Genomic DNA, 24,758 nt, shown 5'->3' on the forward strand with positions numbered 1-24,758 from the left:
ACCCTATGCATCAATGTAATTAATGTACATCTATGTTATGTACATGTACGTTTGTACATACGAAAAAAATGTAGGTTAACAATACAAGCCTTGCCATCTAGTGAGTCTACTTTGGAAGTACTGTTTGTGCGCTTTATTCGAAAAACTATACTACTATCATTAGTTCCTATTTAGAAAGCGTAACTTTTGCGATGATATTACTGACTGAATCGTGATATTTCCTTTTAGAAAGAATATTTACATAATACTTAAATGTTTAATATTGTTTATATTGTGCGAAACGAAACCATCAAGACCAGTACCTCAAAACCAGCACATCAAGACCAGCATGAAACAGGATAAATCTCGCAGGTGTCGAATGTTAGAATTTTGGACATTTAGAGTGACAAAAAAATTATAATAGATACAAAATATGTCAGAAGTGAATCCTAAACATATGCTTCATAGTGGCATTTTTCATCCCGTTTTAAGACTATGGCAATCTCCAAACGTAGAAATTACTGCAAATAATCTCATGTATCCTATCTTTGTATCGTAAGTATTCCTACTTAACCTGTTGGTTTTTATAACTAATGAAAATGTTTATTTATATTTAATGTGGTTTTAGTTCTATGCAAGTCTTATAATATTTGTATATATTCCTCTTTTGATATAGTCGATCATATAAGATAATTAAAATATTATCATTCAATTATAATTTGTTACATAATATTTCTTTCAACAAAAAGATATACACTCTTTAGTCATTAAAAGTGTTACTACAAGAAATTATTGATTAGTAATAAATTTATTATAGATAAAAATAAAAAGATTTCACATTCATTTTGTATACTATACATTCTTTTTTTTTCTTTTCTTTTTCTAGCGACAATAAAAATGACAAAGAACCAATTAGTAGTATGCCTGGTGTATATCGTTATGGTATTAATCGATTACACGAGGATTTACAGCCATTAATATCAAAAGGATTGCAATCTATATTATTATTTGGCGTCTCAAAACATTTAGTAAAAGTAAATACTTTAGATTTTTGTTTATTTATCTCCAACAATCATATCGATATATATTTATTCATGTAGGATCATGTTGGCTTTAATGCCGATAGCAAGGAAAATCCTATAGTTCAGGTGATACCATTGATAAGGCAATGGTTTCCAAATTTAGTAGTAGCATGCGACGTATGTTTGTGTCCTTATACGATTCATGGTCATTGTGGTATTTTAAATGATGATGGGACTATTGATAACGGTGCAAGCATTAAACGTATTTCTGAAATTGCAGTCGCATATGCAAAAGCTGGTTTGATTTTTTCTTTAAATATAATACAATAGAATTTGAATAAATAAATATTTATTTATTATATCTCATCGTTATTATTATTTGTTTTAATACAAAACAACAGGTGCCCAAATAGTTGCTCCATCCGATATGATGGACGGTCGAGTAGGTGCAATAAAAAAGCAACTAGTTGTGGCTGGACTAGCAAATAAAGTTGCTGTATTATCGTATGCAGTTAAATTTGCATCAGGATTTTATGGACCTTTCAGAGATGCATCTCAGTCAGCCCCAAAATTTGGCAATCGTAAATGTTACCAATTACCACCAGGTAGTAATGGATTAGCAGCTAGAGCTGCCGTAAGTTTTATCTTATCGTTTATATTATAGTGTTTTATATCGTTATTTTAACTTAACATTAATAACTTTTTTCTTTTAAAAGGCCAGAGATATCGCAGAAGGAGCGGATATGATTATGGTCAAACCAGGATTACCTTATTTAGATGTAATTAGGCACACAAAAGATGCACACCCAGAGTATCCTATGTTTGTTTATCAAGTCTCAGGAGAATATGCAATGCTATATCATGGCGCACAAAATGGTGCGATTAACTTGGAAAATGTGCTAAATGAAGTTTTACTATCTATGAGACGAGCAGGAGCAGACTGCATCATAACATATTTTACTCCATTAATTTTAGATATGTTAATGCCAAAAAGCAAATATTAATAATTTGAAAATTTTTCTATAACGATGTCGATGATGGTGATTATGAAGTTGATGTGTCGGTTATTTTAATCACTTCGTTATGCAATTACTGTAAAAAATAAAATAGTTAAACACTATGTTGTTAGTAACAAGTAAATGATTGTACAAACAAATATTCTATAGGGTTAATATCTGAAAATAAATTGTAATGATCAATTGAAATAATAAGAATATTACATCACATTTTTATTAATACAATTTTGCCTATCTTGAGATAGACTTACGTTATATTTAGGTTATGGTAATTTATGGCAATTTATCATTATATGCATTAATATATACCATTATTCTACCTAATCTATAATTCAATTAACGACGCGTATTATATTAGAAATACAATAAGAAATATTAATCAAAGATATATTAAATAAAGCAATTAATCAGTATATTTAAATTGGAAAATTTCTATGTGTCACTTGAATTGATGCTCGATTTTTTCTATTTAAAAAATTTTCTTTTTTCAAAATTTAGGTTCTCCATTACTTCGCAGATGATAATGATATATTTTAATTGTTATATTATTACATGAAAATGATTAAATGCAATTCTATAAAGGTTTACCATCGGAATATAAAATGATAAAACACGTTTACGTTTCGTCCGAATTTTCTGGAATTAAGATCCTGTGATGACGTGGGCCTATAAACGTTGGCCAACTCTATAGACGAGAACAAATAGCTTTACTTTATTCTCTTGTATCGTACCAATTGTAACCAATCGGTGTGAGCCACGACGAAATCTCACCGTTAATATCAAGGCGCTGATTTCAGTCTGTAGTCAGTCAGATTCCGAATTGCTTTTGAGAAGTTTGCTTTGCTGAAGGACTACCTGAATTCTACTTTCGGTGGAGAAGAATAATACTTATTATTTAATTGGTATATAATCATTTTTTTTAACAATAAGTAATTTTTGTTTATTCTCGTTAAAATGAAATACTTTCCTTTCAACGAAACTATATTTTCTTTCGCGTTATTTTAAGACAAAATCTTTCCTTTATTGTGCCACGTATCGCTATTACATTCTGTCTGGAATATATCTATGTACTTATTTAAAGAATAATTCTGATGTACTTTTGCTATTTTTTTTATATTTGTGTAAATATTAATGTTTCTTACGTTTAAATATTAATGCTAATTACGTTTCTTAACGTACACACACAACACTCATGTATGTAGGTACGCGTACAATTTTCGTAATTTCAACAAAATTTTCAAAGTCTTATCGTATTTTAATTTTATCTACTTAATGAACATTTCTTCCAATGTCACTTTCTTTTTTAACCAATCAGTGTATTAAAGTACATATTTTTTATCTTTTATATTAAATAAGCAGATGCCAAATACAATTTCTAATTTTGTACACATTTATTTCATATATTAATCAAAGAATATGTTGAATTATTGATTAATTCTTACAATAGTATTCAAATTAACCATTTCTTATTTATTTTATATCTTTTTATGGACAAAAAAGTGAAGAGATAAAATGTAAAAAATAATCAATTATAATTTTCATTTAATCCCCAGAAAACATCAAGTAAACTCTTAAAAAATGAAAGGAGCAAAAGCTCTACTATTGCTAGGGCTAGTTACAGCCCTTGCACTTGCTAAGGAGGAAAAGAAGGATAAAAAAGAAGATATTGGGACAGTGATAGGGATTGATTTAGGTACCACATACTCTTGGTTAGTACGAATATGAATAATAGATTTTAATTAATCAATAAAAAAAAGCATTGATAAATAATACATCAATAGTACATTCATAAAAAAAATTGTATAAAATAATAATGAAAGGGTTATTATTAATAATAAATAATATTTTTAGCGTTGGGGTATATAAAAATGGACGCGTTGAAATTATTGCCAATGATCAGGGAAATAGAATTACTCCCTCGTATGTAGCGTTTACTGGTGACGGGGAACGATTGATCGGGGATGCAGCAAAAAATCAATTGACTACAAATCCTGAAAATACAATTTTCGATGCAAAACGTTTAATTGGCCGTGAATGGACAGACACCACGGTGCAGAACGATGTTAAATTTTTCCCATTTAAAGTTATTGAAAAGAATAACAAACCGCATATAGAAGTTCAAACTAATCAGGGAAAAAAGATATTTACACCGGAAGAAATCTCTGCTATGGTTTTGGGTAAAATGAAGGAGACGGCAGAAGCATATTTGGGAAAAAAAGTTACCCATGCTGTTGTAACTGTTCCTGCATATTTTAATGACGCACAAAGACAAGTAGGAATAATAAAATTATTAATAGAACGAATATTATACGAGTACTCTACATAAATTATTTATATTTCTGTCAATTTTCCTTTGTCATATTGCAGGCTACAAAGGATGCAGGTACTATCTCTGGACTCAATGTAATGAGGATTATTAATGAACCAACAGCTGCTGCTATAGCTTACGGTTTGGATAAGAAAGATGGAGAAAAGAATGTTTTGGTATTTGACTTAGGAGGCGGTACTTTTGACGTTAGTTTGCTCACCATTGACAATGGTGTTTTTGAAGTTGTTGCTACTAACGGTGACACTCACTTGGGGGGTGAAGATTTCGATCAGCGAGTTATGGATCACTTTATCAAATTATATAAGAAGAAAAAGGGTAAGGACATTCGAAAGGATAACAGAGCAGTCCAGAAACTTCGCCGTGAAGTTGAAAAAGCCAAGAGAGTACTCAGCGCGAGTCATCAAGTACGTATATGATTTTTATACTACAATTATATTATTATCGTTTCTGTTAATCTTAATAATATTTGTTTGTCATGCTACTAATCTATTGTATAATATGATATATAATATGTATTTATTTTTCTTATTATCTATATTGTATTATTAGGTAAGAATAGAAATCGAATCATTCTTCGAGGGCGAAGATTTCTCAGAAACTTTAACACGTGCTAAATTTGAAGAGCTTAATATGGATCTCTTTCGTAGTACTCTTAAACCTGTACAAAAAGTATTGGAAGATTCTGATATGAGTAAAAAAGATGTACATGAAATTGTTCTTGTTGGAGGATCAACCAGGATTCCAAAAGTACAACAGTTAGTAAAAGAATTCTTTGGAGGTAAAGAACCCTCAAGGGGTATTAATCCAGATGAAGCTGTCGCATATGGTGCTGCCGTTCAAGCTGGTGTTCTTTCGGGTGAACAAGATACAGATGCGATCGTACTTTTAGATGTTAATCCGCTTACAATGGGTATTGAGACTGTAGGAGGTGTAATGACCAAGCTCATTCCAAGGTATACTTATTACTTATTTTAGTACGTTAAGTTCAGAGATTATTATATATCAAATCGATACGTTATATTAATCTATTATTTTTTCATTTTTTTCAGGAATACTGTTATCCCTACGAAAAAATCACAAATTTTCTCAACTGCGTCGGACAACCAACATACTGTTACGATTCAAGTATACGAAGGCGAACGACCAATGACCAAAGACAACCATCTTCTTGGGAAATTTGATTTAACTGGAATTCCACCGGCTCCCCGTGGAATACCTCAAATAGAAGTTACATTTGAAATCGATGCCAATGGTATCCTTCAAGTTTCCGCGGAGGACAAGGGCACTGGAAATCGAGAAAAAATAATTATTACTAATGATCAAAATCGATTAACGCCCGATGATATTGAGAGAATGATCAAAGATGCTGAGAAATTTGCGGATGATGATAAGAAATTGAAGGAAAGAGTAGAGGCTCGTAACGAACTCGAATCTTACGCATATTCGTTGAAAAATCAACTAGCCGATAAGGAAAAACTTGGTTCTAAAGTCACCGATTCGGACAAAGCGAAGATGGAAGAAGCGATCGACGAGAAGATCAAATGGTTAGAAGATAATCAGGACACGGATCCGGAAGAATATAAGAAACAAAAGAAGGAACTATCGGACATAGTACAACCAATTATAGCTAAATTGTATCAAGGTGCTGGTGGTGTTGGTGTACCGCCAACTACAGGTGAAGATGATGATGATTTAAAAGACGAACTATAACCGTTCAAGAGTCAACGAAGCGTCTTCGTTCTTATTTAGACTGAAATAATCCACTTTCTATATGAGGAATACATCAAGGACCTACTAATATGTGTCAGATGATAATCTCTTCATGATGGATGAATATCGGAGACAAGTCGAAGAGTTTCAAAGTCTTATACACCACACCATACACACACAGTGATCTATCATAAATCGATATATTAATTGACTCTCTATCATACATATTTCTTACAAGGAGCAATAATGCTTCTCCATCTTCTCTAATCAAGGAAGAAAGAAAGACAAAGGAAAAAAGTAATTGATACATCTAATGGAGAACTTACTTAAAAAGTTCTTAGATAAGACTCCATGTATTGTTAATTTATTTTAATTGTTTTATATGTTTGTTCTTAAGTGTAATCTATAAGCCAATTGTATAACTGATGTGTTTCGAATATGCAGCAGTATGTATGTGAGTATGATTGAGTTTAAAGATGTTTACAATTTGTAATTATATATCCAAGAGAGCGAGAGAGAGAGAGAAAGAGAGAGGGGAGGAAAAGAAGGAAAAAGAAAAAGTAACCAGAATTATAGTACTGTGTACAATACAGGTAATGTGCAGGTGTGAGAGCGCGTCATGTATTAATACCATATATGTACTAAACTACATAAATAAATACATTTTTTCAATAAAACTTAAACTTTGTTCGACGCGTAAAAACAACCGACGAGGAAAATAATTATTTTCATCATTTTCGACAATTTATTTATCCCTAAATAAGAGAGAATGCATGGACAAGGAATTGATTTTTTATAATTTGTTTACTTTTTCATCTATTTATCTTCCAAAATACAAAGCTAACGAATAACTGCAATACACGGGGCCTAGTTTTGTTGTGTAGTCTTTTTTTTTTTTCTGTTACATAAGTAAATGTAGAAAAATAATAGTAGTACTTGTTTCATTTTTTTTTAACATTTTTTTTCTTCAATATTGACTCAATATTGATTTGATTTATAGATATCCTAAAGTGTAATCTAAATGATAAATACTCATTAATTATAGAGTATGAAATTAATATATGATATTATTGCTGAGATAACACAAGATATAATATTAATTATTAACATAAGATAGTTTCATAAAATTATTTTTTTAGATTTCAATTTTTACTATTTATATATGTCATCTACATTTTATTACAACGCAAAACACTGTCAATCTATAAATGGCAAATGAAAATTTTTTTATATACGGTAAGGCCAAAAAGTAGGCATTTTTTATGTGTTACGCAGCATGAATTCAAAGTTCACAAGATTGATGTCAAAGAATGATAAAGAAGAGATACTATTTTATCATGCATTTTTAGGTATTGTGATACATATTATGTATCAAATAATACGTGCATATATATATACGTATATAGTACAACTTCGTAGTTCCCATTGTATTGCTTCAAGCATTGTATACAGATTATAAACTGTAAACGAGTATGATTTTTTACCAAAAGTAGTTTTAAAATAGTAACATAATTGTAACTCTCATAATTGTAATTTTTCACTCTTTTATCCCCAAGGAATATAGTGTTACTTATATCAATTACTTGTAAGAAACTCAGTATCAATAAAAATTAAACAAACATTTTGAGATTTTATTATTTATAGAAATTATTTGCTCTTTTTCTATCTTTCATTCTTTTTCAAACTAGTATGAACACATTTAACACGCATTGGTTTATTTTTAATAAGCTTATTTTGCCTTAATAAAAACAACTGTATGAAACTGTATGTACGATTTTCTACTTTTCCAATATCTACCTTTAGGTAACGGCATATATATTTCTTTTCATACTTTGGATAAATCATAACATTTAACGTATAATGACGTTTAAATATTGTTAAGAATTAAATGTAATATCCATAAAATATCGTTACATCAGAACTCTTTTCGATCTTTATGTAGCTGTGTAAGTATTATTACTCTTATAAATTTTGCAGGAAAAATAAAGGTTTCATTTACTTCTTTCATATTAAAATAGAATCATTAAGACAAATTAACCATTTGATTCGCGAATTACCAAAAAGGGCCACAAGTATCACACGTGAATATTAAGCACTTAATTTAAATTTCTTTCAAACCTGAGAATACATTCACGTTGTACTTTTTAACATTATCTTCAATGTGTTTTTTCTTTATATTTGGTAATTCAAGGATCAAGAAAGAGCTAACAATACCATTGTATTCTATTCTATGTTATAAACAAAATTGTGTATTATCATTTCTATAGATATTATTAATCAACAAATTAATGGACACAGTACGCCTCTGGCAATTTGCTTATCCATTTCTCTAGTTTGAACATGTTTTGTGTATCACAGTATTATAACAGTAATGTATGTAATATTTTTTATTTAAGTTGTAATTACTTTGGATATGGCAAATATGAAATATAACTGTTAAATTATACTAATATAACTATAAATTCTTTGGAGCTAAATGCATATCACAGTGGGAGAATTTTCGATGCTCTATTTCTTTTTAATGCTTATTCGAATATTCAGAAGCGTACCAGTCGTCATCAAATATATCATCTTACAGATAATCATTTTAAATCTACGTATCTTATTAAAGATATTATAAAAAGCTTTACCGCCAACCAGTGGAAATAAGCAAGCAATAAAATGAAAGTAAATATATTGTTTCCTACTTTTTGTTTTATATATAAAACAAAAAGTAAAACAATTTATATATAAAAATGCACCATAGATTATTTTAGATACTAGCATTGTATCTAATATCCAGTCTTATTCTAGTTTTCTTATTGAATTAACTTTTTCTTGGTATTTTTTCTCGTTTTTATAATGTGTAAAAAACTATGAGAAAAATAAAACTTTAACCATGTGAATTGTAACTGCATAATTTAATTACTTTTCTAAGTACTCATTTTTTGAATAAGCAAATCGATAATTGAATTGCATTTTTTTTTCGATTTTAACAAGAAACGTATTGGATTCTGTGCTTTATGTTCTGTATACCTTAAAATCATTCTATAAGATTATCTTAGCTACTAAAGGCATGCAGTAAATATCGTCATTGATTTAACATTAATATATTAATGAGACAATAGAAAATTCTTTTATTCTGTTATGTTTTTCTTTTTCTTTTTTCTATTTCAGGGAAAAAACAGAATATAGAAAAGTTAATATAATGTAATTAATGTTAAATACCATATCCCGTCACAGGATTTTCTAGTACTTATAAGTCCAGGCATTGATCAATTAAATTAAAATAAAAACTTTTAGATTCATTTTGTGTAGTATTGCATCAAGCATACTGTTTTAATTTGAAATTTTTTCTATTTGTAAATGACTTTCTTGATTTCTTAATAAGATTTTAACATTATTGTTTCATTATTATCAGCAAATTTTTCTCCATCTCAAAAGGCACTCTCATGTAGTGAATTATAGAAAAGTTGCGACATATAAGATTATTATGAAAAATCATGTAGAAATGAGAAATGAATTTTTGTAGAGATTTACCTTTATAAGAATTGCCGCATTATAGTATTTCATAATATTTAAAACGCACAATTTTTTCTTCACGAGAATGGAGTTAAATTATGTGTGTACATCATAGTATACAAATAATTGATCTTCTTTAAAAGAGTGATGTTGCAAAAGCTTGTATAACCATTGGTACGGTTGCATCAAAACCATAAATTGTTAAAATGTTTCTGTTGTATATATCCTCTTTGTATGCTTTCGAAGAACAGACGACGCAATTTATTAATCTACAAAAAAATATTTCATATCAAGCCTTATTGAATGAGACAAAACACAAGCGTACAAGTGGACAATTAAAAATCAAATTCTTACTTTGTATGTGGAAGGTTCATTTGTTTTCTATAGTCTTCAAAGACCTCTTCACATTCGTTGTAGTCTATTATATCGTCTATGACATTAATAAATACATCATACTGATAACCTTTTTGAGAAGCCCATATAATTGGGCTACTTAAGCGAATAATGTTATTTGGCATAGGTTGGTATACACTTATTAATGAAGAAAAATAGAGTGACTGATCCAAATTGATAATGTGAACGTCGATAACATCAAATGCAGCAGCAGTGATATCCTTTTCGCATCGAGAAAGTGTATATGCTATTAAAAAACCAGCTTCTGCTGCATTCACATTTCCACTACGCCATGTAGGACACTTCCACATTATTTTGTTAGCATTAATCGTTATCATGTAACGTAAGCCAGTCGATTTGAGATTCTGCAAATATAAACTCATAGTAAAGAGTAATTAATGGCGCGTCATAAATATATGTAAATATATATACACACATACACATATCAATATTATGAAACTTACCAAAACTGAAAGTTCGAAAGCTTTGTTTAGTGCGTTTATAATCTTAGAGTTTGGTTTCGGCGGAGGAGGAAATGGTTTCTTTGCTTGTTCTTTCATTTTTCGTTTCTCGTATGACAATGGCCTTTGAAAGATACATTACTCGTTAATAACTTGATATGCTGATCAAAGTGATGGCTAGAACCATCACTGTCAACCCTAGTGTAAACCTACATATTGTTTTAGTATCAATCTACATATAAAATAATGGTATTATAAATTGTATGATATAGAAATGATGCTATACATCTGTATAACTTACTTTCCAGAATTTTCATAATTTTTTAAAATAATATAGACAAATATTGGATGTACATTGCTGCTAGATAATCTTTCCTTATTAGTAATTTCGTCTATGATTTTTTCGACAGCTGGAGCATCTGTTTTCAATAATCCCAAATTATGTATCCTTTGCAGATTACTCAAAAGTGTATGTAAATCCATTGACGGTATCAATGAATTCCAAATCTAGAAAAATAATAAAATTTAAAAAGAGGAAATATTTATTTAAATAAATTTATATAGGAATTTTTACATGATACCTCTGTAGATTTTAACATATGACCAGGAACATGATCTAATGTTAATTCATACTTTTCTAAAAGACCAGCTGCCTGAACTTTGTCGTTGCAATGTTTGAAATCTTCAATTTTTTCTATATAATCAATCAATTCTTGTACATCCAAGTTATCGCCAAATGATTTTTTAGTTTTTTCCAAACCATGCATTATATATTTAAGTATCACTTCTTTTTCTATTTTAAACAATACATGTAATGCTTAATATATATATCACTATTGCTAATGACTTCGTTATTTATTTTCCGATCGCTGCTCAATTGCTTGCTTAATACCTGGTGTATCAGGATGCGGATGTGAAAGTTTCACTATATCCTTGTGCTTCCAGCCATATCTGCCTTTACATCGTGTTACACATTTTGCCAATTCTAATGGTTCCTTGGAAAGGTACCAATTATTAACAGCTTTACGCAATCCATGACCCCACCCATGGCTTGGCTTATAAGGGTGGGGCATTGTAATTTTACGTTTACTTAGTTCAGATGCAAATTTTATAAATAGGATAAAATGTTCTGGCAATGAACAAATTTTTCCTACAATTGCATAAGCGGCATGACGTAAACTTTCACTGTAAACTTGTTTGCTACACACTGCTAATGCGAATATTAATGTTTCAGAATGTGGAACAAGATTACTTTCAAATGCCTATAAAATAACAAAATAGAATCATTCTCATAAATAATATAGTTAATTTTATTATATCTTGAAAAGGTATTACCTTTAGAATAATTTCAATGGGCAATAATTGCTTATTTTCATCTGCAGCTAATTTTTCTATACATCCGACATTTACTGCTAAAAAATAATTATGGGCAAACAAATTTCCCGGATGATAGAGAGCAAATTCTTTTCCAACATATAAAAATGCAGACATTTGTTCTTCGGACGAATGAAAACTAAACTCCATTTCTTTAAACTCTTTGTTTGGCTTAAAATCTTTAGTTGCATCCATTTTTCAACGTACTGCAATAAAAATAAATAAATTTGATAGATTGCAACTTTATAACATAATGTATAATATGTAAATGTCTGAGAAAATATCCTGTATCTGGTTTATTATGAATGAAAAATATTTTCTTTTCAACGACGTTAGACTTGTCAATATCCCATGAAATCTATTTGTGGGATTTTAATGACAAAGGAAAATTTTAATGACATAATCCTTAAAAAAAAAATATTTACATAGACATTGTACGCACTTGGGCAGCAACTATATCACCATTATTAAATATTCACATATTCTTACCTATAATAGGAATACACAGAGAATAACGCTGCCATTACGGAAATAGATGTAGTCGCGACGTGGAAATTATATTCTTTAAACATATATTGCGGTTGGTAATAATCAAAGTACTACCTAGTGTTCCAATCGCAATTACAAACGATAATAACTATTAATAAATATTGAATTATAAACAATATTACCTTACACCTATGAAGAAAACGAAGTTTACACCCAACGAACGTACGAACGAACTAACCGTAAACGATGATATAGGTAGATGTGCATACTGCCAATTATATCGGCAGCAAAAATAGCCAATAGACAATAATCTCTTGCAATAGAGAAATATGCATACCAACCAATTGGAGTTGAGTTTTAAGTATATACAGTACAATAATGTTTACAAATTCATATTGCAAAAAAGTATCGTAATACTTGAATTATTTTGTAAACAAATAAACATATTCCGAAAGTAGAAAATTCTAAAATGTTCTATCAATTAATTAGCGTTATGTATCTACATACCATAAATGTTAATGGTACTAAGTGAATGGAATCACACACATACATTGACCAATCATACAGTATATTTAATTTCTGCCAAGCTGACGTAACCAATGAAAGAAGATAACCTATTCAATCACTATGTAAAAAGCACCCTGATTTTATATCTTCAATATATGAAAAGTAAAAAATATGAAATTGTTAAACAATGCGACAACTAGGCACAGCGAATTTCATTATTTCAAGAAATATTGACGAATAATGGAGCGATCATTTTATATGAATATTATAGATAGCAAGAGGTAATTTAATGTATACATTGGTTAAAAAAGTATAATACGTTGAAGAATATTCTTCTGTACATATAACGGTTATTGAGTGATTAATCAAAGATAAAAAATAAATAAAGAAACCACAAAGAAGGACGTAAATGGGCAGTGTCAAACAAATCTTTTAATCCACGTCATATTCATTATGCCCGATATAAAGAAATTCTTTTCATAATTCAACAGTTGCAAAGGATATATGTATTATAATAATATATTTTGATGTGAGATAGATTCGTAGATATTTAAATTGCAACGTGTTCCTCCGAAAGTTTAACGTAATTGCTTAAAGGTTTATGCAATTTCTGCAAAATGATTGTTGAAATAAATGATCTATTCCAAAATCATTACGAAGCATTAGAATTTACTTCACGGACGTATTTCTTATTTGTGTTATATTATAGTATACACAATTATTTGTTTTAATGAAAATTCTAATGTGCGTGTAGACATGGTTTATAATAAAATAAAATAAAATAAAAACGAAGTGACCTATACGAACGAATGTTCGTGGCAGGATGAAAAAGGATCGCTTTTTAACGATCACAAGTGCTATGAATAAATCAATATTCATAATAAACAGTCATATTTGTATAAACTACAAAGTAAAATACAGTCAGATAAATGTGTAGAATAAAGGCAAATTAATTGCTTTCTCAGTTTGCCAATTTGTCATATTTCCTTTTTCTACCTTCTTCTTTTTTTCATCATTTCGTTTTCTCCCTGGACATTCGGTTTGCCCAAATTGCGAATACAGCGAACGTTTATGGGAAAAGATGTGTCATAATTAACAAAAAAAGGGGGAAAAAGAAAAAAAAAGAAAAAGAAACGAAAAGAAAAGAAAAGAAAGGAAAGGATAATAAGAAAAAATATGAAAATGGATTTCGAAGATACGGATTAACGATAGAATTATTTTCTTTAGAAGCATTTGCGGTGAACGATGCCAGGGCCAGACTCGTCGTACTCCTGCTTCGAGATCCACATCTGTTGGAAGGTGGATAAGGAAGCAAGGATGGAACCACCAATCCATACGGAGTATTTCCTCTCGGGAGGTGCTATGATCTTAATCTTGATAGTCGAGGGTGCGAGGGCAGTGATTTCCTTCTGCATACGATCGGCAATACCAGGATACATGGTAGTACCACCGGATAGTACAGTATTGGCGTAGAGATCCTTACGAATGTCGACATCGCACTTCATTATGGAGTTGTAGACAGTTTCGTGAATACCGCAGGATTCCATACCCAAAAAGGAAGGTTGGAAAAGTGCTTCTGGGCAACGGAACCTCTCGTTGCCGATAGTAATGACCTGTCCGTCGGGCAGTTCATAGCTCTTTTCGAGAGAAGTACTGGCAGCTGCGGTCGCCATTTCCTGTTCAAAGTCCAATGCAACGTAGCAAAGCTTCTCCTTGATGTCACGAACGATTTCTCGCTCGGCCGTGGTTGTAAATGAGTATCCCCTTTCGGTTAGGATCTTCATGAGATAGTCGGTCAGATCACGACCGGCCAAATCCAAACGTAAGATAGCATGAGGAAGAGCATAACCTTCGTAGATAGGGACGGTATGAGATACACCATCGCCAGAGTCCAATACGATACCCGTGGTACGACCGGAGGCGTATAGGGAAAGAACTGCCTGAATGGCAACGTACATGGCTGGGCTATTGAAGGTTTCAAACATAATTTGTGTCATTTTTTCGCGATTAGCCTTAGGATTGAGCGGAGCTTCGGTAAGGAGAACGGGATGTTCCTCTGGAGCGACGCGAAGTTCGTTGTAGAAGGTGTGATGCCAGATCTTCTCCATGTCATCCCAATTGGTGATAATACCGTGCTCTATAGGATACTTTAGAGTAAGGATACCCCTTTTGCTTTGTGCTTCGTCACCAACGTAGCTGTCTTTTTGACCCATACCGACCATCACACCCTGTAGTCATAAAAATAAGATTGTTATTCATCCATTCATTTTTTTTCAGGCCGATATTCGGTCCAATTTATTATTTACGATTACGTACCTGATGACGTGGTCTACCAACAATACTAGGAAAGACAGCTCGTGGTGCATCATCTCCTGCGAATCCCGCTTTGCACATACCTGAACCATTGTCCACGACGAGCGCCGCAACATCATCGTCGCACATCTTGAATGATTGTTATTAGCGTTTCTTTCTGCGAATGAATTAATGAAATTAATCGCTTTCTCTTATCTTTTACATCCTCTTATAACAATCACTTTGATAGAATACGGAAGTTCGATAGGTAGTTATTCATTGCATTTCATAGAGAAGAAAAACTGTTTATGTCGATTCTAGATACTAGGAAACGTTAACGAATCATTGAAATATCATTTTACTATTCACAGGCAGATACTAGCTGCAATTAAATTTCCATGTAGCATGCATCATGGTATCCTTTTATTTCGTCACGTAGCACAATGCAAGATTTACCAAACTACACTTCACACAAATTTTAACACGGCGAAAATGTACGTAAAATGAAGCCATTGGTTAGTACGAATCGATTGCCCGATACACTTGATCGCGATCACGAGAATCACAAAGTTGACGATCTATGCATAAGTTCGAAAAAAAAAGTAGTAGAAAGTATAGAATAAGGAGATGTGGAAAAAAGAATTAGAGGAGTTGATGAAGAAGAAGAAAAAGCGTTGTCTAAAGCAAGGTAAAACGACAGGCGCAAGGTTTGCATTTTCCTTTGAATGATTTACCGTTCAGAGTTGGATGGCTCAATAGATCGGCGACGATCTCTTAGGGACGAACGTTGTACAAGAGACCGAAAGCGGCGAGTGGCGCATCGTCTGCTCTGTGGGGTACCTTTATCCATATCGGTTCGAAGCCGAAAATAGCGATCCGCCCCTTAGATGGAAATCTGCTGTACGTTAACGCGTGCATCGGTTCGCCGCCGCCGCCGTCGCCGCCGTCACCGCCGCCGCCACCACCACCGCCGCCATCGTCGCCGCCGTCGCCGCCTAATCCTTAGTCGCCCTAAGAGCGACGTCGAGAGGGAGACGCGGGTTGTTACGACGCCGACGACGCGCTTTTCCCAACGGATCCCGAATCCAAATAAGGACTCGTTACAACGCAGGGCCGTCCTCCTCGGGTGCTTTTCACCTAAATGAAGGTACCAATAGATGATGGTACGCGTCCAGTTTACGCTTTCCTCCCTTTTTTAACTACCGTACTATTGCTTTTTTCTTTTTCCTTTCTTTTTTCCTTTTTTCTTGTCGTTCTTTCGCTGTTCTTTCTTTGTTTGTTTCCTTGCTTTTAAAAGTACTTCTTCTTCTGTAAAAGAAAAGAAAAAGATGTAAAGAACAATATTTAAAGTAGGTTACGTTGTGAAATTCAGTCAAAGTCATGTGTCTTCGTCAAAATAAAATATCATTTATCTTTTACGTAATCATATATTCCACTCATACCTATTAAACGATTTTATACAAGAATGAATCTCGAGTAATTTATATTTACATAAAAAATCATGTCGTATTAGTTATTGTATAATGGCCTAACACAGATGATAAAGATGATATAAATGTAAGATAAGACAAGTAGTTCGTAAAACATATTTGAAATAGAAATATTTGAGAGAATATTGATTGTATATGGAAAGACAATAATCTTCTAAATAATAAAAATAACCATTTTTTATTTAGTATTATTAAAATGTACGGGGCGACGAGAATTACTCGATCCATCATCGAGCTCTCTCCCCACTTTACCATTTTGTAGTAGCATCGATGTTGGCTGTCGATTTGTCGGACAGATTCGCCGAGTTTGCATTACTGAGTTTTAATCTCGAAACGGCGCGTCTTTGTTAGTTGATAATGTTCTTTTAATGGTGCTCCCTTTGCATACGTTACGGTAACTAACTTAAAAAAAATTATTATGAAAAAATGGGTGCAAATTGATCATCATTCCGTTATATGCGAACAAGCATACGAGGATGAATATCTCCTGAGATTAAAATTAAATCATTAACGACGTTCTCTTTCGTTAGCACTTTCGTGTCAGTAATAAAGCTTACATATGAAACAATTGTTCCTTGATAATTCGATTACGATAGATAAAATATTCGTGAGAGAGTTACAATATAACGTTAGAATGTAAATTCTGTACATATACGTATCTTCTACGTATCTTATTTCACTATGCAAAGTTCGAATGTAAAATGACATCAATGTAATTTCGCTTTACACTTTAGACAAATTATAAATCTTGTATAATTTACCCAAGTCCAAATCAAACGATCTTTCTTCTTCAAAATTATATTTGCAGATCGGATGATAAAAGTTAGCCAATGCATCCGAATGTTACCTTCTTCGTCAAATATGCATACAACGACTAAAATGTTACCTGGATTTTCATTTCCACTGGGCATTGGCTGATGGATCATTGTTAACCACATCGGTGAAAGATTTGGTGCATCATTAAGGACGTGGTAATTTAAAAAAAATCATTACTGACTCATTGTCCGGTGTACAGCAGTGTTTATGCATGATCGTTAGATTGAATTCTCCCTTGGGTAGATAGCCAATTATATCATCTTCCTTGTAAATTATCCATATCTATATACATATGTAGAATTAGTTGGTTCTAATATGTAAATATTTAATTATACGTAAACTAGACTACTTTTAATAAATCCGTTTTATATACGGTTCCTTTAGCCAAATGTTTTTCCACTTACCTTGTACTTGAACTTCTAATATTTGTGAATATTAATTTTCTTTAATTGTCATCGTCCAATTAGTTTTCTTCTAATGCATATAAACCAAAAACTGACATATGAAAATGGTAGCGGTATAGTATAGGTACAAAGGCAAATCATCCCAGTAATTATTGCACGAACTTTATATCTTTCGGTCTATGATTCCGAATGTTTGCATGACAAAAGTTATAAAAAGCATAAAAATTATTAGACAGTTAAATATAATACATTTTCCTCAAAGAGATCGCTGAATATATTGTATAAAATGAGATGTAAAAGATGAATTTGTTTTTCTACTAGTAAATCCAGATTTCATTACGTATATCAATCATATTTAAAAAATCATGAATAAAATTTATCTTATTTAAATGTTATAATTCCAGAATATTATCAAAACGATTAATGAAACGATGACTTAATATAATATGCGTGCGAGTAATGCGTATAAAGGGTAACAAATGAAAGATTACTAGTTACACCGCTGTGAAAATATAAGTCTGATTTATTCCATAGAGATAGAGATGTAGAAATTGTGTGTGTATATACATATATATGTGTATATATGTATATTAAGTATGTGTATACATATTCACACACACACACACACACATAATATGACGGTTATATTCAATTAGTGCCAAAAAGAATACTGATTGCTACTCCTAATAAGGAACTCCTTGTGGTCGTAGCTAAAAAGTACCAACAGTAAAATTGAAATAATCGACATGTAACTAGATGAAATAATGCGGAATTTATGGGTGTATCTGCGTAGATAATATAGCAATAACAATCGTTTATATGAATATAATTGCTTAGAAGCACTTGCGGTGAACGATGCCTGGACCAGACTCGTCGTATTCTTGCTTCGAGATCCACATCTGTTGGAAGGTGGATAAGGAAGCAAGGATGGAACCACCAATCCATACGGAGTATTTCCTCTCGGGAGGTGCTATGATCTTAATCTTGATAGTCGAGGGTGCAAGGGCAGTGATTTCCTTCTGCATACGATCGGCGATACCAGGATACATGGTGGTACCACCAGACAGAACGTTGTTGGCGTAGAGATCCTTACGAATGTCGACGTCGCACTTCATTATGGAATTGTAGACAGTTTCATGAATACCGCAGGATTCCATACCCAAAAAGGAAGGTTGGAAAAGTGCTTCTGGGCAACGGAACCTCTCGTTGCCGATAGTAATGACCTGTCCGTCGGGCAGTTCATAGCTCTTTTCGAGAGAAGTACTGGCAGCTGCGGTCGCCATTTCCTGTTCAAAGTCCAATGCAACGTAGCAAAGCTTCTCCTTGATGTCACGAACGATTTCTCGCTCGGCCGTGGTTGTAAATGAGTATCCCCTTTCGGTTAGGATCTTCATGAGATAGTCGGTCAGATCACGACCGGCCAAATCCAAACGTAAGATAGCATGAGGAAGAGCATAACCTTCGTAGATAGGGACGGTATGAGATACACCATCGCCAGAGTCCAATACGATACCCGTGGTACGACCGGAGGCGTATAGGGAAAGAACTGCCTGAATGGCAACGTACATGGCTGGGCTATTGAAGGTTTCAAACATAATTTGTGTCATTTTTTCGCGATTAGCCTTAGGATTGAGCGGAGCTTCGGTAAGGAGAACGGGATGTTCCTCTGGAGCGACGCGAAGTTCGTTGTAGAAGGTGTGATGCCAGATCTTCTCCATGTCATCCCAATTGGTGATAATACCGTGCTCTATAGGATACTTTAGAGTAAGGATACCCCTTTTGCTTTGTGCTTCGTCACCAACGTAGCTGTCTTTTTGACCCATACCGACCATCACACCCTGATGACGAGGTCGACCAACGATCGATGGGAAGACGGCACGAGGTGCGTCATCTCCCGCGAATCCGGCCTTACACATACCAGATCCATTGTCTACAACAAGGGCGGCTACTTCGTCGTCGCACATTGTGCTTTTTGTTCAATTTTAAAGATCTGCAAACAAAAGAAACATCATTTTATATTAGTTGGTCGTCGTAGTTTGTGGAAGTAGTTTATCACGCATAATGTTTTAGCTAAAGTCTTTCGCTAAATATTCCTTTCATATGTAATAGATTTGTATGTTATAATTCCTTTCATATGTAATAGATTTGTATGATTGTTTTGTTGCTTTAAAATATTTCTCAATAACGTTTTTAGGAATCATCGCTAGCCAGGATTGACCCAGTTGCCTATAAAACGATAGGCGAGCGGCTTCAGCATCGCAAAGTTATTTCTGTGCGGCGGATAGCTAAGTTTAGATGGACGACCAACGGACGCTCCCTAATAAGTTCAAGCAATGTTTATAGTATCCGACGTCGCCCCGGCTCGGCCGTTAAATGAAAAAACATAGCTCATATGCTTGTGCGTGCCAAAATTACGCTATGCTTTGAAAAGCATCGCAGAAGTGTATGCGGACAAAGACCTCGAATAAGTTTAAAATTATGTCTTGCTTTCATATTAATTAATTGCAATCCTAGAATGAATTTTATATCGAGAGATAGAAAATCTAGTCGAAGGTAGCTTAATTACTTTGTGAGTGAAACATTTTTCTCTCTCTCTCTCTCTCTCTCTCTCTCTCTCACTCTTTCAATCCGTTATTATATATTTGTAGTAATAAATACTATTAATAAAAAGAAAGTAAAAGAAGGACAAAGTCGGAAAGATACCGCGTGAAAACTCATTCAGAGACATTCGTTAAACGCCAGATTTACGAACGCGTTGATTTTTTCTTTACTTTGATAAAAAAAATCTTTGTCGAGAGTATCATTTGGTTGAAGTCGAGTTAATCGAACGATTTTTCCTTGAACTTAATTTTTGTTTTTATTCGATTTGTTAAAATTAAAAAAAAATATAGTATATCAATAAGAACGGATTTTACAAATGAGAGATCATTGGAATCGTATAAATGCAACGATTATCTAGATCGATGTAATATTAAGGATGAATAATTGAAATAAGATTGTTAGAAAGTATCTTAGGACTTGGTATCGCTTGGTATATACGTACCGTGCACGGGACAGAGTTGGAGTGGCGTCTGTGCCTTTGGGCGTCGCGACGTCGAATATATGCTCTCGTCAGTACACCCCCGCATTTTCGTGGAATGGTGCGTGCTCGACAGGCACGAAAAAGGCTTGCCTCGCGGACGTCGCGACGCTCGCCGAACTAGGCGGTTGCGAGATCTAAGCAAGAGATCAACGTATAACTTCGAAAACTCCTACATTTCAATCCTTCTTATGATTCTTTACATAGTTAACCATTTTTTCGTTTTTTTTATAATACATCAAATTAATTGAAAATCATTTAATATCTAATCTGATCCAAAATTCGATGCAAAAGAATCCAAACGAATTTATATTTTTTCTTTCTGATAGATATGATATTTTATAGATGAATTTTTTGCACTTTAATTACTTATTGTTAGCTTCAGCTACATGCAGTATGGAAGAATAATATTATTCTTTTCGTTTTATTTCCATATTTGTTGATAACGACATAATGTCTTTCCTCTCTCTCTCTCTCCCTCTCTCTCTCTCTCTCTCTCTATCTATCTATCTATCTATCTATCTATCTATCTATCTTTCTCTTTTGCTCTCTCTCTTAAAAAAAAAAATGAATCATCAGCAATCAATCTTTTTCATCTACATCAATTTTCCAATTAAAAGTCATAATTGCAAGTAGAGCTTCTTATCCAATATCTCTAAATGGATAATTCGTGCTTTTTATTAATTGTGAAAGATTTTCTACAAGAATATCAACATATACTTTTATAGGTTATTTATTTACTCTAAAAATAATATCACATATATTACCGGGACATAAAGTAATTTATATTTTTATTTGACTTTAAGCTATTATAAAATAACTTTCCTTTTCGTATAAAATAAGTAAATAAATATTTGCTATAACTAAGTACTTTCATTAAAAAGAGCAAAGAATAACGAATAAATAATCAACAATTTAGTTGCAGAGCTTTATTTTTAAAAATGCGTGTTGATTGATCACTGATAAAGACTTGCAAAAAGAATTTTTTTTTATAATTTCGCCTCTCTTGTACTAATATAGAGTACCATTTAGTAGCTATACTATTTCCACGCATGCACAAATATATAAATATTTTTATTTTCCAATGCTAATATGTGCATGCGTATTTTTATTTATATATAATCTGTTTAACCAATTAACTATGTACATGATCAAACAGTTGACGGTTGGATAGTGATTGGTGAAATTCATAAATATCATGAGAAGCTACTGGAAATCGATGTGAGTGACTGTTCGTAAAAATAGATTCCTCGTACCTAATTTGGATGGATGGGAGAGCCAAGTTTTGATAAAAGCTACCTCGTGCGGCGAGACAGCTTTTTTTGGACATTGCCTCGCAATTACTCAGATATGCTTTTACTCGAGAGCAAAACTATAGACTCTAGCAAAGAAATGATTAACATCATGATGAATATATATCTATGTCAAATATATTATTGCATGTTTTAATTCAGTTTAATTTTGCAATCAGTTTCTAATTCGAGACCACAATTGGACGATAGTAAAGAATGCGATTATATAGGAAAAATTTAATTCTAATAAACTAAAAATAGATATTACGTAATGTGCGCGCACCTCAAGAGTAATACAACATTTAACTGAATACATAGAGACAAAATGTTCGTAAAGTAAGTCTTCTGAATTGCTTTATCGAATAATAAAACATCATTGAAACATACATTAAAATCCTATAAATGTCTAAAGGATTATAACATCGGATATATAGGAGAGGATATAACATCGTGTTTTAGTATTAAATCATATTTATAATGTCGTGTGAAATTTATATTTAGGTTTATATTTGACATGGTTTGTCAATTGTATAACAATGCAACAATGATTTAGTATATAATATTTACAATGTAAATTATAATATATTCAGATGCACTTTAGAAGCCTTGCTTCGTTAATAACCAAGATAAAATGAACATGAACTTAATTGTACGATTACAGGCAATATAATTGACATTAAGATAGTAAACAATCTTAATGGTAATGTAATGGTCAACTAAGCGTGGCTCCTTCCAAAGTTCATATTAATAAAATGATTATCTTTGGAAATCTTTGATTACACTAACATTCGATGTGATAATGTTCGACTTTCCTTCGACTTTCCTTCTTGCAAAAAGTTACAAACTTAAAATAGATTGAATAGGATATTTGAAAAAGAAATCCCAAGAAAATATATATTTTGATAATGAAAAGTCGAATGCTGATGTGTCAATGATTTTCTTTTGTAGTAGCACAATTGTTCGTATAAATATGATCATCATTCTCAACAATACTCCTAGACGTAACCAAGACGTTAATTCTTCAAAATCTGTGTCGCATTTCTGACACTGTTTAATAATGGATCTAAAAGCACTTGCGGTGGACAATACCAGGACCAGACTCGTCGTATTCTTGCTTCGAAATCCACATCTGTTGGAAGGTGGATAAGGAAGCAAGGATGGAACCACCAATCCATACGGAGTATTTCCTCTCGGGAGGTGCTATGATCTTAATCTTGATAGTCGAGGGTGCAAGGGCAGTGATTTCCTTCTGCATACGATCGGCGATACCAGGATACATGGTGGTACCACCAGACAGAACGTTGTTGGCGTAGAGATCCTTACGAATGTCGACGTCGCACTTCATTATGGAATTGTAGACAGTTTCATGAATACCGCAGGATTCCATACCCAAAAAGGAAGGTTGGAAAAGTGCTTCTGGGCAACGGAACCTCTCGTTGCCGATAGTAATGACCTGTCCGTCGGGCAGTTCATAGCTCTTTTCGAGAGAAGTACTGGCAGCTGCGGTCGCCATTTCCTGTTCAAAGTCCAATGCAACGTAGCAAAGCTTCTCCTTGATGTCACGAACGATTTCTCGCTCGGCCGTGGTTGTAAATGAGTATCCCCTTTCGGTTAGGATCTTCATGAGATAGTCGGTCAGATCACGACCGGCCAAATCCAAACGTAAGATAGCATGAGGAAGAGCATAACCTTCGTAGATAGGGACGGTATGAGATACACCATCGCCAGAGTCCAATACGATACCCGTGGTACGACCGGAGGCGTATAGGGAAAGAACTGCCTGAATGGCAACGTACATGGCTGGGCTATTGAAGGTTTCAAACATAATTTGTGTCATTTTTTCGCGATTAGCCTTAGGATTGAGCGGAGCTTCGGTAAGGAGAACGGGATGTTCCTCTGGAGCGACGCGAAGTTCGTTGTAGAAGGTGTGATGCCAGATCTTCTCCATGTCATCCCAATTGGTGATAATACCGTGCTCTATAGGATACTTTAGAGTAAGGATACCCCTTTTGCTTTGTGCTTCGTCACCAACGTAGCTGTCTTTTTGACCCATACCGACCATCACACCCTGATGACGAGGTCGACCAACGATCGATGGGAAGACGGCACGAGGTGCGTCATCTCCCGCGAATCCGGCCTTACACATACCAGATCCATTGTCTACAACAAGGGCGGCTACTTCGTCGTCGCACATTTTGCTATTTTATTATTGCTGAAAGAAATATATTCTTTGTTAAAAAATAAGTTTTACGCGATAAATTCATTCGAAATCGGCTGATAGAGTACGCACCGATAGTGCGAATAAACTTATATATAAGAGTAAACTAAACTACCAACCGTGAGGGTGAGTTGTGGATGAGTAGGTAGCTGCGGAACGGCTGAGGCCCGCAAGCGCTGCGAAGCCAGATATAACGCTCGCGTACCGTACGCGATGCTACCGAAGATGGGCACGAGGGACGTCTCCAGGGCTGCCCAATAGTTCTACCCACGTAAAATGGGAAACTTACGCAGTGCTTCGACCGGGACAACGCATAACCGGGAAATCTCTCGAAGCTAAATATTCAAACATCGGGTATATCATTGGATGTTCGAGGGTGGACCTCA

At 33.3% G+C, this 24,758-nt stretch overlaps 4 protein-coding genes and 1 long non-coding RNA gene across 10 annotated transcripts; 2 read left to right on the plus strand and 3 right to left on the minus strand.

Moving 5' to 3' along the window:
- Nucleotides 1–171: 171 nt before the first annotated feature.
- LOC124428702 (endoplasmic reticulum chaperone BiP) lies at nt 172–6,733 on the plus strand. 2 transcript variants are annotated; one of them, XM_046973074.1, is made up of 10 exons: nt 172–534; nt 866–1,013; nt 1,080–1,299; nt 1,403–1,635; nt 1,718–1,953; nt 3,643–3,726; nt 3,869–4,289; nt 4,385–4,750; nt 4,896–5,299; nt 5,396–6,733. In XM_046973074.1, exons 1-10 carry the CDS (start codon nt 413–415, stop codon nt 6,054–6,056), a joined length of 2,895 nt encoding a protein of 964 aa, XP_046829030.1. In that variant the 5' UTR covers nt 172–412; the 3' UTR covers nt 6,057–6,733. The 2 variants fall into 2 exon arrangements, with proteins under 2 accessions (XP_046829030.1, XP_046829029.1); XM_046973073.1 differs by lacking the exons at nt 172–534; nt 866–1,013; nt 1,080–1,299; nt 1,403–1,635; nt 1,718–1,953 and adding an exon at nt 2,790–2,919 and having other exon boundaries at nt 3,571–3,726.
- A 108-nt stretch (nt 6,734–6,841) lies between these two features.
- Nucleotides 6,842–12,679, minus strand: LOC124428703 (60 kDa SS-A/Ro ribonucleoprotein-like). 2 transcript variants are annotated; one of them, XM_046973075.1, is made up of 8 exons: nt 12,457–12,679; nt 11,747–11,991; nt 11,304–11,673; nt 10,993–11,204; nt 10,713–10,918; nt 10,415–10,535; nt 9,912–10,315; nt 6,842–9,826 (listed from the first exon to the last, which is right to left on the minus strand). In XM_046973075.1, the coding sequence occupies exons 2-8, from the start codon at nt 11,978–11,980 to the stop codon at nt 9,694–9,696; spliced, it is 1,680 nt and encodes a 559-aa protein (XP_046829031.1). In that variant the 5' UTR covers nt 11,981–11,991; nt 12,457–12,679; the 3' UTR covers nt 6,842–9,693. The 2 variants fall into 2 exon arrangements, with proteins under 2 accessions (XP_046829031.1, XP_046829032.1); XM_046973076.1 differs by lacking the exon at nt 12,457–12,679 and adding an exon at nt 12,275–12,434.
- A 976-nt stretch (nt 12,680–13,655) lies between these two features.
- On the minus strand, nt 13,656–24,629 carry LOC124428706 (actin, muscle). Of its 2 annotated transcripts, none has more exons than XM_046973078.1 (3): nt 24,492–24,629; nt 24,214–24,366; nt 13,656–15,000 (listed from the first exon to the last, which is right to left on the minus strand). In XM_046973078.1, the coding sequence occupies exons 2-3, from the start codon at nt 24,346–24,348 to the stop codon at nt 14,005–14,007; spliced, it is 1,131 nt and encodes a 376-aa protein (XP_046829034.1). In that variant the 5' UTR covers nt 24,349–24,366; nt 24,492–24,629; the 3' UTR covers nt 13,656–14,004. The 2 variants fall into 2 exon arrangements, with proteins under 2 accessions (XP_046829034.1, XP_046829035.1); XM_046973079.1 differs by lacking the exons at nt 24,214–24,366; nt 24,492–24,629 and adding exons at nt 15,098–15,251; nt 15,808–15,947 and having other exon boundaries at nt 13,656–15,009.
- On the plus strand, nt 16,108–18,431 carry LOC124428718. Of its 3 annotated transcripts, none has more exons than XR_006943262.1 (2): nt 16,108–17,275; nt 17,372–18,431. It is a non-coding gene; the product is annotated as an uncharacterized LOC124428718 (long non-coding RNA). The 3 variants fall into 3 exon arrangements; XR_006943264.1 differs by having other exon boundaries at nt 16,108–17,102; XR_006943263.1 differs by having other exon boundaries at nt 16,108–16,957.
- On the minus strand, nt 18,278–20,979 carry LOC124428707 (actin, clone 205-like). Its single transcript, XM_046973080.1, has 2 exons — nt 20,827–20,979; nt 18,278–19,773 (listed from the first exon to the last, which is right to left on the minus strand). The coding sequence occupies exon 2, from the start codon at nt 19,745–19,747 to the stop codon at nt 18,617–18,619; it is 1,131 nt and encodes a 376-aa protein (XP_046829036.1). The 5' UTR covers nt 19,748–19,773; nt 20,827–20,979; the 3' UTR covers nt 18,278–18,616.
- Nucleotides 24,630–24,758: the final 129 nt, after the last annotated feature.

Source organism: Vespa crabro, chromosome 13 (genome assembly GCF_910589235.1).
Source record: "Vespa crabro chromosome 13, iyVesCrab1.2, whole genome shotgun sequence".
Lineage (NCBI taxonomy): Eukaryota > Metazoa > Arthropoda > Insecta > Hymenoptera > Vespidae > Vespa > Vespa crabro.

Coding starts and splice junctions, on each gene's coding strand:
- LOC124428702 (XM_046973074.1), top strand. CDS start 413: ATGTCAGAAGTGAATCCTAAACATATGCTTCATAGTGGCATTTTTCAT. Junction 535..865: donor ATGTATCCTATCTTTGTATC/GTAAGTATTCCT, acceptor TTCTTTTTCTAG/CGACAATAAAAATGACAAAG. Junction 3,727..3,868: donor TTAGGTACCACATACTCTTG/GTTAGTACGAAT, acceptor TAATATTTTTAG/CGTTGGGGTATATAAAAATG.
- LOC124428703 (XM_046973075.1), bottom strand. CDS start 11,980: ATGGATGCAACTAAAGATTTTAAGCCAAACAAAGAGTTTAAAGAAATG. Junction 11,674..11,746: donor CCATTGAAATTATTCTAAAG/GTAATACCTTTT, acceptor GTTATTTTATAG/GCATTTGAAAGTAATCTTGT. Junction 10,536..10,712: donor AATTATGAAAATTCTGGAAA/GTAAGTTATACA, acceptor TATCTTTCAAAG/GCCATTGTCATACGAGAAAC.
- LOC124428707 (XM_046973080.1), bottom strand. CDS start 19,747: ATGTGCGACGACGAAGTAGCCGCCCTTGTTGTAGACAATGGATCTGGT.
- LOC124428706 (XM_046973078.1), bottom strand. CDS start 24,348: ATGTGCGACGACGAAGTAGCCGCCCTTGTTGTAGACAATGGATCTGGT. Junction 15,001..24,213: donor CTCGTCATCAGGGTGTGATG/GTCGGTATGGGT, acceptor CAGGGTGTGATG/GTCGGTATGGGTCAAAAAGA.